Below are 14,432 nucleotides of genomic sequence, written 5' to 3'. Positions count from 1 at the left end.
TTACTGGGTCAAATTGTGGAACTCCCTCCTTTATGGCATTGTGGGTCTGCCTACACCAAAAAGCAGGTCAGGGTAATGGCTCACCTCCACCTTTGCTCAGGCAACTTGGGACAGGCAATAAATGTTGGCCAACCAGTGATGCCCATATCCTGCAAGTGAATAAATACCCCTGGTGCCAACTTTCTCTTCCCCACAATCAATGACAGGGAAGATCCTACCCACTGTAACTGACATAAAATGACTAAGTGAAAATAGAGGATTATGAACAATTCATTCCCATCATGGTTTTACTAATCACTGATTTTTTAAAATACCTTTCTACTTTAGTTTTTCTCCTTTAAATACAAGCTCAAAATTCAAAACACCGTTTGCTTACTTTGAAACCACTGGGCATAACATTTATTCTAGTGATAAAACAAGATTGGCTCAATTTTTTAAACTGATTTTCCAAAATTCAGGATACCTTAACTGCAAGTTGACTTCTTGGCTACTAAATTAGTTAACATGACCACGCCCAGTAAGGGCAGACGTTAGACCTTACAAAACTCAACTACTTTGTAATATAAATGGAAACTCAAAATCACTCACCTATTTGAATATTGGCTACAGTTTCTGTATGACGATCACACAACTGACTTATATCTAGTTTATACTTCCTCTCAATATCCCCTAAACAAGAAAAAGAGCAGCTTCAAAACGTATCCTTTGAAGATCTGATGTGTTGAAAATTTCAAATGTTGTGATTTGCTGATGCATTACTCTATCACTGAACATTCATGTTTTGCTACTCAATTTTTCACAAATGTATTCAGCACTTTTCAAATTACATATACAAATTACATAACCAATAAAACTTCTGCGCAATAGGCATGTTTTTGATTGCTTTATCTTAAAATATTGAAGTTCATTTCAAATAAATATTGACTTATTTTCTGTTTAAAATCTTTTCAGAAAAATCACATATATAATTATTTGAGACACTGTGCATTGGGACAGTGTTGCTAAGTCTGTCCATAAAAGGTCAGCAATTTAAAGATCAAGGTTAGAAATTTTTTAAAAAACTACAAAATGCTGGAATCAACTGTAGACAAACAGGAGGTTGGAAGAACACAACAGGCCAGGCAGCATCAAAAGGAAAGGAGCAGTCAGATCAAGCTAATTTAGCTGCTTGCTACAAACAAATAGCTGGAAAAGCTCAGCTGGTCTGTCAGCTTCTGTGAAGAAAAAATAAATCAGTAACAGTTTGGAAGGTGACTCCTCCTCAGGATTTCTCCTTCTGCTACAGTTCAGTTGCCTCAGCAGAATACCTAGACTCATGCTTAGGAGTGACATGATCTTACCAGGTTGCTCCTGGTGAGGTTTTCAGGGAAGAACTGGCATTAACTTAAAACTCGTTCTTGGAAATGAGCCTGCATAACCAGATTCAAGATCATTGCTAGGTACAGTGCTGCTTGGCAGAAACGCCCATGCAATATCCTTTTCGGTGAGTCCTCATATCATGTCAAGACTTGCTTTTATACTGCTCTGGCTCACCTCTGTGGGATTCAAACTGAACCATATGCTCAATTGGGTCTGTGAGATGGGATTTGTAGGTATTAAAATATTATGACAAACCTCTGCAACAGGTGGCATTTGAATGTGGACTTCCTAGCTCAGAGGTAGAGACATTACCACTGCATCACAACAGCCCCAGAAGTAGGATTTTCTATCTGAAATTCCCTTTATGAAACTCAGCAGTCAATTAGCTTTTCTGATTAGCAGCTCATTTGTTATGGTTAATAATTTACCAAATATCTTGATAATTTCAAGGGCAATGTATTGTATTTATTCACTGCACATAATTATTTACTGTTTGCCAAAATTATCAAAGCTCCTGGTCTTTCCAATTCTGTTCCATTTAATCACTCCAACTGTTTTGAGCTTATTCACGAACTGAGATGAGATGAAGCTACTAATCTTATTTTCAATATTCATACAGTCATAGCATAACAAATATTGAACTGTACTAGTGCCAAAACTAAGCTCTGTGGATAAGAACGTTGTAGAATTTGAGTGGGGATTGTGTAAAGGAAAATTAATTTTACTTTCAGTATTGCCTGTCATAAATTGCTTTAAAAAAGACAGTTTATTCCACGTACCTTGATGGAAGAATTCCTGGGTTACCTTTTCACTCCATTGCTTACTCAGTTCCCAAGGCCGGCATGGGTTACTGATATCTGCACATTTCAATGCTATCTGTAACAAGAACTGAAGTTATTAGCTTGTTATGGTATCAGAGATAATGGGAACTGCAGATGCTGGAGAATTCCAAGATAATAAAATGTGAGGCTGGATGAACACAGCAGGCCAAGCAGCATCTCAGGAGCACAAAAGCTGACGTTTCGGGCCTAGACCCTTCATCAGAGAGGGGGATGGGGAGAGGGAGCTGGAATAAATAGGGAGAGAGGGGGAGGCGGACCGAAGATGGAGAGTAAAGAAGATAGGTGGAGAGAGTATAGGTGGGGAGGTAGGGAGGGGATAGGTCAGTCCAGGGAAGACGGGCAGGTCAAGGTGGTGGGATGAGGTTAGTAGGTAGCTGGGGGTGTGGCTTGGTGTGGGAGGAACCCATCCCTTCCTCCCACACCAAGCCGCACCCCCAGCTACCTACTAACCTCATCCCACCTCCTTGACCTGTCCGTCTTCCCTGGACTGACCTATCCCCTCCCTACCTCCCCACCTATACTCTCTCCACCTATCTTCTTTACTCTCCATCTTCGGTCCGCCTCCCCCTCTCTCCCTATTTATTCCAGCTCCCTCTCCGATGAAGGGTCTAGGCCCGAAACGTCAGCTTTTGTGCTCCCGAGATGCTGCTTGGCCTGCTGTGTTCATCCAGCCTCACATTTTATTAGCTTGTTATGGTACTTGTTTTTACCGTATTATCTTCCATTAGCTCACTGTTTTAAGCAACATTTTTGTTACAAAATTCTTATCATTTTATAGATAACAGTTATAAGATTGTATATTATCTTGGGGAAAAAATGACCATTCGTTGCACCAACATAGCTTATTCCAAACACTCGTTAACAAGGTACCTTACCTATGCAACTAAGTAAAATATCAAAATAGTTCATTCAACCCATCAGTCAGATACACTACTGTGGTCCCAGAGACAGTACCAGAGCTGACGTGCTAAAGAATGTTTGATTATTTTATTCCACTACCGTGATCTCCAGAAGGATAATTTGGAGACAAGGCTGGCACACAGACAGAAATGAAGATGGGAAGAGGTAAGAGTGAAATAAACACATTCACATTTCATTGGATATTATTAAAAAACATGGAATTGTATTATTGAACTTCCTAGAATTTTTTCAGTGCGAGGAGTAGAATCCATAACAAATAAAAGCAAAATAGAGTAGATACTGAAACTTTTACATAAAAACAGGAAATGCTGGAGAAACTCAAGCAGTCTGGTAACATTTGTGGGAAGCTGCAAAACTAAACCAATTGTTTAAAACAAATATAAAAATGCTACTTATGTACTATTCTTTCTTTTTCAGTTCATTTATTAGGTAAGGGTATCACTGGCAAGGTCAGCATTTATTGCCTAAACCACACTTGAGAATAAGCTGGTATAACCACACCGTTGAACTGCTGCAGTGTATATATGTAGGCAAGAGTTCCAGGACTGAGACAAAGTGATGATGAAACAACAAGGCGATATAGTTCCAAGACATGTGGTATGTGACTTGGAGGGAAACTTGCAGAAAGTGCTATTTCCATGCATCTCAAAGGTGCAGGAGATAACAAGTTTAGAAAATAGTGTTGAAGGAGGCTTCAAGTTGCTACCTTGCATTTTATAGACTGATTACACTCCATGGCTGGTGAAATGACCGTGGAGGGAGCGAGTGTTAAGTTGGTTAATAGGGTGCCAATCCAGTGACTGCTTTGCTGTGTTGACATTGAACTTCAAGTGTTGAAGTTTCACTCATCTAAGCAGGTGGGGGTTATTTAACTGACTATGACTAGTAACTTGCAGATGGTTGTCAAGTTTTAGGGTGTCTGTTGGTGAGTTAGTTGTCAAAGAATATTCAGCTTTTTAGCTGCTCTAATTGCCACCATTTTCATATAGCTGGTTCATTAAGATTCTGCTCAGCAGTAATGCACAGAATGATGAAAGCAGGAATACAGCCTTGATAACATTGCTGGATGCCAAAAGGAGGAAGTTAAATTTTCTCTTGGGTGATGATCATTACCTTCCACTTACATGATGAGAAACAAGGGAAGGATAGGTGATGGCCTAGTGGTATTATCACAAACATGATTAACCAAGATATCCCAGTAATGTTCCGAGGACCTGGGTTCCAATCTCGCCAATATGAATTCAATAATAATCTGGAAATGAGAGTCTAATGATGACCATGAAACCATTAGTAGTGCCAGAGATGCCCATAGTCAGCATGGTTCCATGAAGGGGAAACCTATAATTAGTAAAAGGTCACAAGAATTAGAGCTTGGGCTCTGATTATTTACAATATTGGTTAATGACCTGAGTGAGGGGAGTAAATACACTAGCCAAGTCTGTGGATAATACAAAAATAAGAAAGCACGTGATGAAGATGACAAAAGGAATGTGGAGGCACACAGACAGCGAGTGGGCAAACTTGACAGATGGAATATAATGTGAGGCCACGTACTTTGGCAGGAAGAGGAGTTGAATATTATTTAAGAAAGAGTACAAAAAGCTGCAGCATAAAGGGATTTGGGGTCCTCATACATGAGTCAAAAGAAGTTAGCATCTAGATTCAACAGGTAATAGGGAAAACAAATGAAATATACAAATAACTACGGATGCTAGAAATCCGAAACAACATCGGAAATTACTGAAAAAACTCAGCAGGTCTGGCAGTATTTGTGAAGAGAAAAAAACAGAGTTGAGGTTGAGTTCAGTAGCAGTTTTTCACACCTGACAAATGGAATGTTGGCCTTTGCTTCAAGGGAATCGAGCATAAAAATCGAAGTCTCCTTAAAACAATACAAGATACTAGCCAGAACACATCCAGCATATGATGCTTTGGTCACCTTATCTGAGGAAAGGCACAGTGCCTTTTGAGGCAGTTTGGAAAAGATTCTGAGTATGGATGGATTTTCTCATGAGTGATTGAGTAGATTTGGCTTGTAATCACTGGAGTTTAGAAAAGTGAGGGTTGACTTTACTGAAACATAAGATTCTTAGAGGGTTTGACAAGGTAGAACATAGAGAGGTTGTTTTGCCTTGTTGGGACAGTCTAGGACCACAAGAAAGAATCTCAGAATAAGGAGTTACCCGGAATTAAGATGGAGTGAGAAGCAGTAATTTCTTTCTGGGGTTAGTCAATTTGGGGAATGCTTAACTGCAGAAGGTTGTTGAGGCTGGGACAGTTAAAGGACACTCAATACTGAGAGAGATGATTTTAATCAGTAAAGGAATCAAGGGATTTGAGGAAAAAGCAGGAAAGTGGAGTTGAGGATTATCAGATCAACCATGTCATTGAATAGTACAGTAACTGACTAGGCTTAATGGCCTACTCCTGCTCGTGTATTGTAGACCCACAGTCACTTATCAGAACAAGCATGAATTTTATCTTGGTCTGCACATGGAATGTTTAAGTATGTACAGTATTTAGTTCCATTTAAGCTCGTCACAATCATCAGTTAACATCTCCTCATCTGACCTTATAATGGTGGGACAGTGATTACTGGAACAGATGGTCAGACCAAGGATCTTGTTATTCATTAATAACAATTAACTATTCATTATTAGTCCCTTAGCAATGCCTTGCGGCTGAGATAACTGATCTCCAACAACCTCAACCATCTTCCTTTGTACCAGGCATGCCTTCAGCCTGGGGAGAGTTTCCCTGACTTACATGGATTTAAAATGTTACTCAGGCTCCTTGATGGCCAGTCAAAAGCTGCATTAATGTCAAGGGCAGTAACTCTCACCTAAGCTCAAGATTACAGGTCCTGAGTCTGTGTTTCGATCATGGCCATAATAAAGGTCTGGGACCTAGCAGTCCTGGCAGAACCCAAACTTTGTGAGTAAAGTGGTGCATTATAGCACAGCACAATGCCTTTGACTATTTTACAATGACTGAAGAGTAGAGTAGATCTCTTTTGCTTTGTGGGGAAATAGCACATTATACAATTTGTGCAGTATGCACATCCTCCCCATGTCTGCATCGGTTTCCTCCGGGTGCTCCCAGTCCAAAGATGTGCAGGTTAGGTGGATTGGTCATGCTAAATTGCTCATGGTGTTCAGGGATTTGTAGATTAGGTGGATTATAGGGGGATGGGTTTGGGTGGGTGCTCGGAGGGTCAGTGTGGACTCGTTGGGCCAAAGGGCCTGGTTCCACACTGTAGGGTTCTATGATCTATGACTTTCCACTTTGTCAGGTCACTCTAATGGAGAGAAGGCTCGTTTTAGAACAGTCTTTAGCATCTGCGAAGCTGTCAGAGCTCATGGCCAGTGCCTTCAGCTGAATCAAAACTAGCTGAAGATTAGCATTTGCACACTGAAGACCTCAGTGGAAGACCAAAATTAATCACTTACTCAGGATTGCGAGATGAAGATGGTTACAAATGCTTTTGCTTTGTTTTAAATGAGATAGGCTCCACCATCAAGAATGGGAACAGTCTCCTTGTTAGCAATTCAGTTATATACCACTTTTCATGACAGACGTAACAGGAATACTTCATTGGTTTACAGGTGCGTCTAGAGAGTGTGCTGCTTCCATTGGTTAGCTTGCCTCAAACTGTACATCGGGATTAGTGGCAGTGTGAGATAATTGTAACCAGATTGTCCTATAGTATCTCAAATGCCCAGTTCTGAACGGCTAGATCTGTTTTAAATCTATCCTATTTGGCACAGTAACTGTGATAGAGTCCTCAGCATGAAGGTGGAATCTCAGTTTCACAGAAACTGTGGTGGTCACTCCAATCAATAATGTCTTGGACAGATGCATCTACAACAGGTAGCCTTAGTGATGTCGCATCGGGTTTTCTGTCATGGTGATTTCTTTAAGGTACTAAAGTCTGTAAGTACTTTAAGTCTGGCACTAAATACTTCAGAATTTGGCTGTAAGTAACACAACATGGAGGTGGAGAAGCAAAGCAGGACAGGCAGCACGGGAGGTGCAGGCAAGTTGATGCTTCCGGTTGGGACCCTTTATTTTTCTTAAGGGTCCCAAACAGAAACGTCAACTTTCCTGCTTCTCTAATGCTGCTTGGTCTGATGTACTTCTCCAACTCCAGCATCTCTAGTTCTTGCTATCTCAGAATCTGGCTAGCGTGGCTTGCAGTGGTGCTATTGAGCACTTGGGTACGTGAACTGAATCCTGCCATACAAAATACATTGTGTCCTGCTACACTTATTGCTTTGTCGAGCTATTTGTGTACATGGAGAAGCACCAATACATCAGCTGAGGAGGGCAGTATGTTGCATTCAGCACAATGTTTCCTGGCCTATCTTTGACCTGACGCCATGTGATTTCACATGGCCATTCTCCTCTGACTGTATGCCACATAGCTGTCACTTGGGCGGCACAGTGGCTCAGTGGTTAGCATTGCTGCCTCACAGTGCCAGGGACCAGAGTTCAACTCCACCCTTGGGTGATTGTCTGTGTGGAGTTTGCACATGCTTCCTGTGCCTGCGTGGGTTTCATCCAGGTGCTCTGGTTTCCTCCTACAGTCCAAAGATGTGCAGAGAACTGGCCATGCTAAATCGCCCATAGCATCCAGGGATGTTTAGGTTAGGTGGGTTAGACACAGCAAGTGCAGGAGTAGGGCAACGGGTCTGGGTGAGATGCTCTTTGGAGGGGCAGTGTGGACTTATGGGCTGCATGGCCTGTTCCCACACCGTAGGAAATCTTTGATTCTGCTATCACACTTACTGAAAAGGCCGACTCAGTGATCATGATTTGCTTGAGTAGTCTGTGTAACAGCTTTTCCAAAGAAGTCCCCATATGTCAGCTAGAATGACGGTGCAGGAATTACTGGACAGAATGTGAATTTGCCATTTACAGTGTAATGGTTAAAGCCAAATTCTTTTTAAAAAAAATATTGTAGTGTGATACAATGGAGTAGTTTGCTAAACTATTCCAGAATTAAGTAAAGAATCAATCATATGACTTAATTTGGAGCCATGAATAGGATAGGCCAACTAGACTGCTGGCTGCTTTCTCTTAAGTTAGTGGAGTGCGGGCATATTTATAATGACAAGCCATTAGTTTCATGGTCACTATTAATGATGAGATTTTTATTCCAGATTTGTTAGACAATACTTAAATCACCCAGCTCCCACAGAAGTTTAACTCATGTCCCCTGTTATTTTTCCAGCCCTTGATAATTGATTCAATAACAACCATTATGTTAACATTATTCATTTTTGTAAAGTATTCTTACAAATGTATTGTTTTTTGAGTAAAAATAAATCAAGATATATCATTTCAGACAAATAAAAGTGAAATATTATTTCCCTACCAAGGACTAGCAGCAACTAAAATATCAAGCCAACTGCAAATTTAATAGATATATTTGTTGAGATAAGGCAGAGAGTCCATCAACATAACTGTTGAAGTGGGAGGCAGGATACATACAGTCTACCCTTGGTGGAGCTACGGTCAGGATGATGCAACAACTGAAAATATTTAACTGCAGATAATCAGTTTGAAATAAGGTTACCTGAAGCATGAAATGCCGATGACCTGCATCATCTAAATGCAGATCGCTCATGTCCAAGTGAGTTCGAAGCTGTGACAGAAACTCATTCTGACGAGTTATATCTGTGGCTAGAATCAGGGAACCCAACTGGCTTTCCATTCGATAGCTTTAAATAAAGAAAAAGATAACATTTTACAAATGTGAAACATATTCATTGCTATGATAAAATTCCTGGGGTCTTTTATATAAAGATGAAGTTCACAAGGTGCAAAGGTTTTAATCTTTTCACTTCAGAATTTGAGAGCAGATGTAGATTCTAATCGTTTCTACAAAAACATTCTCAAATGTCACTAGGTGTGAGTCTAGAAAGGTCAGGAAGCAATGCTGTCAAAATCTTAATTTGTCTACAGCTGAGCCACACGATGCAGATAGATTTGCTTGCTTACGCCAGTCATAAAAATTTGCCACCATTTCCAAAATACCTTAATCAGAATCCTCCAGAAGAGGATCTTCACACCTCTTTACCATTAAAAAAGTATTTTTGTATTCAGAGTTACATAAATGACAAATGCAAAGCAGGATATGCAAGAGAATGGAATTTGTCATTGGATCTAGGCCATCTGTTGCAATACTGGGGTCAAATGTTCCTAGCAGCTGTACTGTTTACATTTAAACCAGATTGAGAAACTAGGGCCCTCTCTGCTCAGTAAGTCTGGATGAGGTTCGGAAGCTGGAAGTGGAATGTCTCAATAGAGAAAGTGAGAGGCAGAATTTTACCAGTAACACTAAGGCAGTTCCGAACAGCTGGACCAGAAGAAAGGGTGCCAGTTTGGAAAGCGAATGAGCTCTCACTTCTGAGTCACCTTGCCAGAAGTTGCAACAGACAGCTGACCGTAACCCTGAAGTGCCCACTTGTGGGCAGATTAGGATGCCACAGGGATTTTCCCCAGCAAAGAAAGTACCCCCACTGAAGACAAAGCTGGAAAGATACCTGGCAATGGTTTACCAGCAGCTGGCCCGGGTGTTCATATGACTATTTATACCTTGTTTAAAAATTAGTTCAGGAATGTGAGCGTCATTGGCTAGGCCAGCACTAAACTGGCCTGGGGAAGGTAGTGTTGAACTGCTGCAGACCTCGGGGTTAGGTGCTGCAGGAAGGGAGTCCCAGATTTTGACAGTGCAACAGTGAAGAGTTGATGGCGATACAGTTCTTAGTCAAGATGGTAAGTGACTTGGAGAAGAACTTGATGGTAAAAAGTTACAAAGGCTTTTCGGTGGTAGAGTTGTGGTCTGGAAGATGCTTTAGTAAGGAGGCTTGTTGCGGTGCATCTTGTAGTAGGTACACTACTGTCACTGTGCACTGGTGGAGGTGAAAGGAGCAAATGTTAAAGGTAGTAGATGGAATGCCAATGAAATGGGCTTTGACCTGGATGGTGTTAAGCTTCTTCAGTGTTGCAGCAGCTGCACCCATCCAGCAAGTAGGGAGTATTACATCACATTACGACTGGTACCTTGACAGGCTTTAGGGAGTCAGGTGGTGAATATCTCATCACACAATTTCTAGCCTCCGACCTGCTCTTGAAGCTGCAGTATTTATATGGCTGGTCCAGTTCAGTTTCTGGTAAATAATAACCCCTGCAATATAAAAGGTAGGGTGGGGAATTCAGTGATGATACTGCCATTGAGTGTCAAAAGGGTGATTATTCAACTACCTCCTGCTATTCAGAGTCACCAGAGGCAGCTACCACAGCTTTAACTGCAACATTTGATGGTGTTTTCCACTCAACATTGGTGGCCTGGGAGCTGTGACAATTTATTTGAAGAAATGAAACATCTTCAGAGGGCAGCTGAACGTGAAGAGTAACCTGAAATGGCAGTGCCCACCTCCACCAATGGGCTGCTATCCTTCTGATTACAATGAAGCCTCAGAAAGCAGGCTACCCCCCTCAATTGAGCTGTGGATCTGAAGGAAACCAATTAGAAATTAATCTCCTACACAACTGCGTTGGTAGCATGCTGCCAGCAAGACAAGGGTCAGGAATCAGAAATAATCCAGACCAGAATTTATAGTGGGTCAGAGTAGAGTCAGAAACACAGTTTAGAATCAGCTGCCAAGATTTCACATGGACTGAATCTGCCTCGGAAAGTGTCTGGGGAGAACCATGGAGCTACTGCTAGGCCACTAGATTTACGATTGATGCAACAATAAGGCTGGCCTCTCCAATACTTAATGGGAGGAAATGTCCCCTCATTTGGTACTGAATGTCAGATTCTAGCCTGTGGCATTTGTTGTAGCTGTGAACAAGGAAGGCACAACCAAGAAAACACGTTAGAGAAGCTAAGGATTCTCCTTGCTTTTATGTGTGATCCTAGAACTGTAATGAAAGCAGTCTTAGGGATGCTATAAATCTGAAGCGAAAACAGGAATTGCTGGAGAAACTCAGCAGGTCTAGCAGCATCTGTAGAGAGTAAAAAACAGTTAATGTTTCAGTTCTGAAGTGTAGTCATGCTGGACGCGAAACACATTACTTCCTCTCTCCACAGATGCAGCCAAACTCGCTGGGATTTTCCAGCACATTTTTGTTTTTCTCCTGATTAGCATCCCATTTTGACAGAGGAAATCAGTTTGTATGGTTTGTACGGTCCAGCCAGACCTTGTGATGAATGGTTAAATCACTTGTCTGCCACAAATGGTCAACTGGAAAAGTGATCAGGGAGGTGACAATGATTAATGGACTCCAGGATACCAAAAACAATGGACAGACACACACAGCTTCAAAACGTCCCAAGATGCTTTTTAAGAGCATCAAAGTGAATTAACATGCTCACATTGTTCTCATTCTCAATTTTAATACCGGTGTTAGTACTGGGAGGAAGAAAAGATTTAAAGTTTTATCTCACGGGCAGAAGAGAGACACAGAAGAGAGATAAGCTGGTTACTATAGAAGTGATAGTAGAAAAACTGCAAAAGAAAATTATGGAGTAACAGTATATTTGACCAACAGAATCAAATAGTTTCAGGTAACGTTGCAGATGTGCAGTTGAACTTTAATATGAATTTGTAGATTAGTATTTGCTAAAGCACTACTTTAAAAGGTTTATTGAAGTAATTATGGCCTTTGATATTACAAATAAAGTGGCAATATGGACAGATAGATTACTAAAGGACAAACAGAAATTAAAAGAAGCATTTCTAATATTGTGACATATAGCTAATCAAATGCACAGAGCGATCTGGATCATAGGAAAAAAAAATAAAGCTTTACAGCTCTCCTTTTCAATTTATGAAAAGTTGGAAAAGTTAGATGTCTTGAATTAAACTCCCTTTCGAACAGCACTGTGCGTATGTAGGCTATGTGGGCTGCAGTTGTTCAAGAAGTTGGCTCACTACCACCTTCTCATGTGCAATTAGCGATGAGCAATAAATGCTAGTCCAGCCAGTGAAGCCCACCAATGAAATGAGTTTTTAAAAAGCAAGATTGGAGACTAAAATTAAAGTTGTCTTTTAAAAACAAAGTTGAAAACGATTGGACCTATATAAACTAATTACCTAGAAAAGTAATAATTTATTACAAATTATTTTTGAACATGCATTGAATAAATGGAGGAATTAATTCAGAAGCGATCCAAATTTATAAAAGAGAATATTAAGCAGAACATCAGATACACACATTTCCTCAACTGCAAGATGTGAAAATAATTTAGATTCCTGAAGCACACAGACTGCAGACCTCCAATGATGGTTTTCTAACACCGAGGTATTCTGTAAGAGAAAGAAAGATAATAAGTGATTGTAGAAAAACAGCATTTCAAATTCATCTCACTTCCAAAAGATCAAATATTAGAACAGGTCTGATAATTAAAAATCCTGTTTTCCAATCTAATTTCACTCTCAATTACTCGTCACTTATTATTTCCAAAAACGTAATAAAGTTATTCTTTTGAATAGCCTGTTACAGTTAACTGGCAAAATGTCCATGCTTTGAGATTCTACACAATCTAAAAATGGACAACTTTAGGATCAACGTTATTAATTTAAAAATTTTGAAAAAATCATAAAGTGGATTATTTAATCTGAAACACATCAAGCAGATTCATTTCTGCACTCTTATACAATCACACTAATACTATAGCATTATAAACTGAAAATGTGATAATGTAAAATTATAGCAAATCAAAATAAATGTTATTTATAAATTCATGGCCCAAATCTTCCAGTCTCTAGATAACCAGAAACCAAAAGATAACCTCTTCCAGATGTTCCAACTGCATAGGAACTGCCCAGATATTCTGAACTTGCATTGGATAATTCCTCAGGACTCTGCAAATACAAAAGTTAAAAAAACATCTCCAAATCAGAATAAATTCCTCCTCTTCTCAGTCTTAAATTGGCACCCTTTTATTCTGAGACTGTGCCCTAGTCTCAGACTCACCCATGAGGGGAAACATCCTCTAATCATTTACCCCATAAAGCCCCTTAAGAATCAATATGTTTCAGTCAATCTCTTGTCATTTTTCTAAATTCTAGCAAGTAGAGTCCAAACCTGTTTGCTTTTGTTCATAGGAAAATCCCTCCACAGCAGGGATCATCTTAGTGACATTTCTCTGAAATGCCTCCAATGAAACGGTATCTTTCCTTAAGTAAGAGACCAAAACTGCTTACAGTACTCCAAATGTGGTCTCACTTACACCATGTACAGCTGCAGGGAGATTTTTCTACTAAGGTTTTCTTATGAGATAACATTGACTAGACTGGACTTGCACTCACTGAAGTCTAAAGGAATGACAGAGCTTACAGAAACATAAAAGGTTCTTAGGGGACTTCACAAGATAGGTGCGCAGAGGCTGCTTTTCCTTATGACAGAAGACATAATCTCAGAATAAGGGGTCAGTCATTTAATGCAGAGATGAGGAGGAATTTCTTCTCCCAGCAGGTAGTAAACCTATGGAATTCTTTACCACAGACAAATATCAAAAACTCTTAACAAACTGGGCTCAAGTGTGACAGATGGACTGTCCAACAGCAAGGAAATCAGGGGAATGGGAGAACAGGCAGGGAAGTGGAGTTGAAGATTATTAGATCTCATCATGATCTCATTGAATGGCAAAACAAATTTGATGGATCAAATGGCCTATTACTCCCACGTCCAATGTCCATGTGATCGCCTGTGATTGGACTAACTGTTCCTGGTTTACACTTTTGAATAAGAGAACCCATAAGAAAATTATACTGATTGTCTTCTAATAGACACAAGGGAAACAACAGAATATAGGACTGAGCTGATAAAATAAAACCAAAATAAACCCCTGGCAGCTGAATCATTGTGGTGAATAATATACCCGCAGTTATAACTGTGACAACATTTCAAAAGTACTTCACTAGTTGTGAAGCACTTGGAAAAACATTCTTAAGTTGTGAATCTTTTAACCTAATGATGCAGTTTCAAACATCCAGTATTGTGTATGTAAAATATCGCACATATAATTTCAAATTATAACAGCTACTTTATAAATAAGTGGGGTCTTAAAAATGTGTGAGAAAATGCCAATTATGCGTAACCAATTGTAAAACATTACTGCATTGTAGATATATTTTAAATACATTCAGGTGTATGATTCACAGGACAAACTGGTATGAACGGCTAATCATGTTCTAAATGTTCACTTTCAAAGGTGGTGTTGTTTCAAGGATGTTAAAGGAAATGGTTTTAAACATTAACATTAAACACTGGACACCTTATGCACCAAATAAA

The 14,432-nt window shown here is 39.9% G+C and overlaps 1 protein-coding gene across 1 annotated transcript in view; it reads right to left on the bottom strand.

The window, feature by feature from the left end:
• LOC125451610 (high affinity cAMP-specific 3',5'-cyclic phosphodiesterase 7A) overlaps positions 1-14,432 on the bottom strand; it is a 98,676-nt gene that overhangs the window by 5,247 nt on the left and 78,997 nt on the right. The window contains 4 exon segments of the mRNA XM_059646337.1: positions 589-669; positions 2,139-2,235; positions 8,701-8,845; positions 12,351-12,442. Coding sequence (XP_059502320.1) covers positions 589-669; positions 2,139-2,235; positions 8,701-8,845; positions 12,351-12,442 — 415 coding nt within the window.

The sequence above is a fragment of the Stegostoma tigrinum genome, chromosome 5 (genome assembly GCF_030684315.1).
Source record: "Stegostoma tigrinum isolate sSteTig4 chromosome 5, sSteTig4.hap1, whole genome shotgun sequence".
NCBI classification, from domain to species: Eukaryota; Metazoa; Chordata; class Chondrichthyes; order Orectolobiformes; family Stegostomatidae; genus Stegostoma; species Stegostoma tigrinum.
The sequence above is the reverse complement of the archived record's forward strand: the minus strand, read 5'-3'. Positions and strand labels throughout refer to the sequence as shown.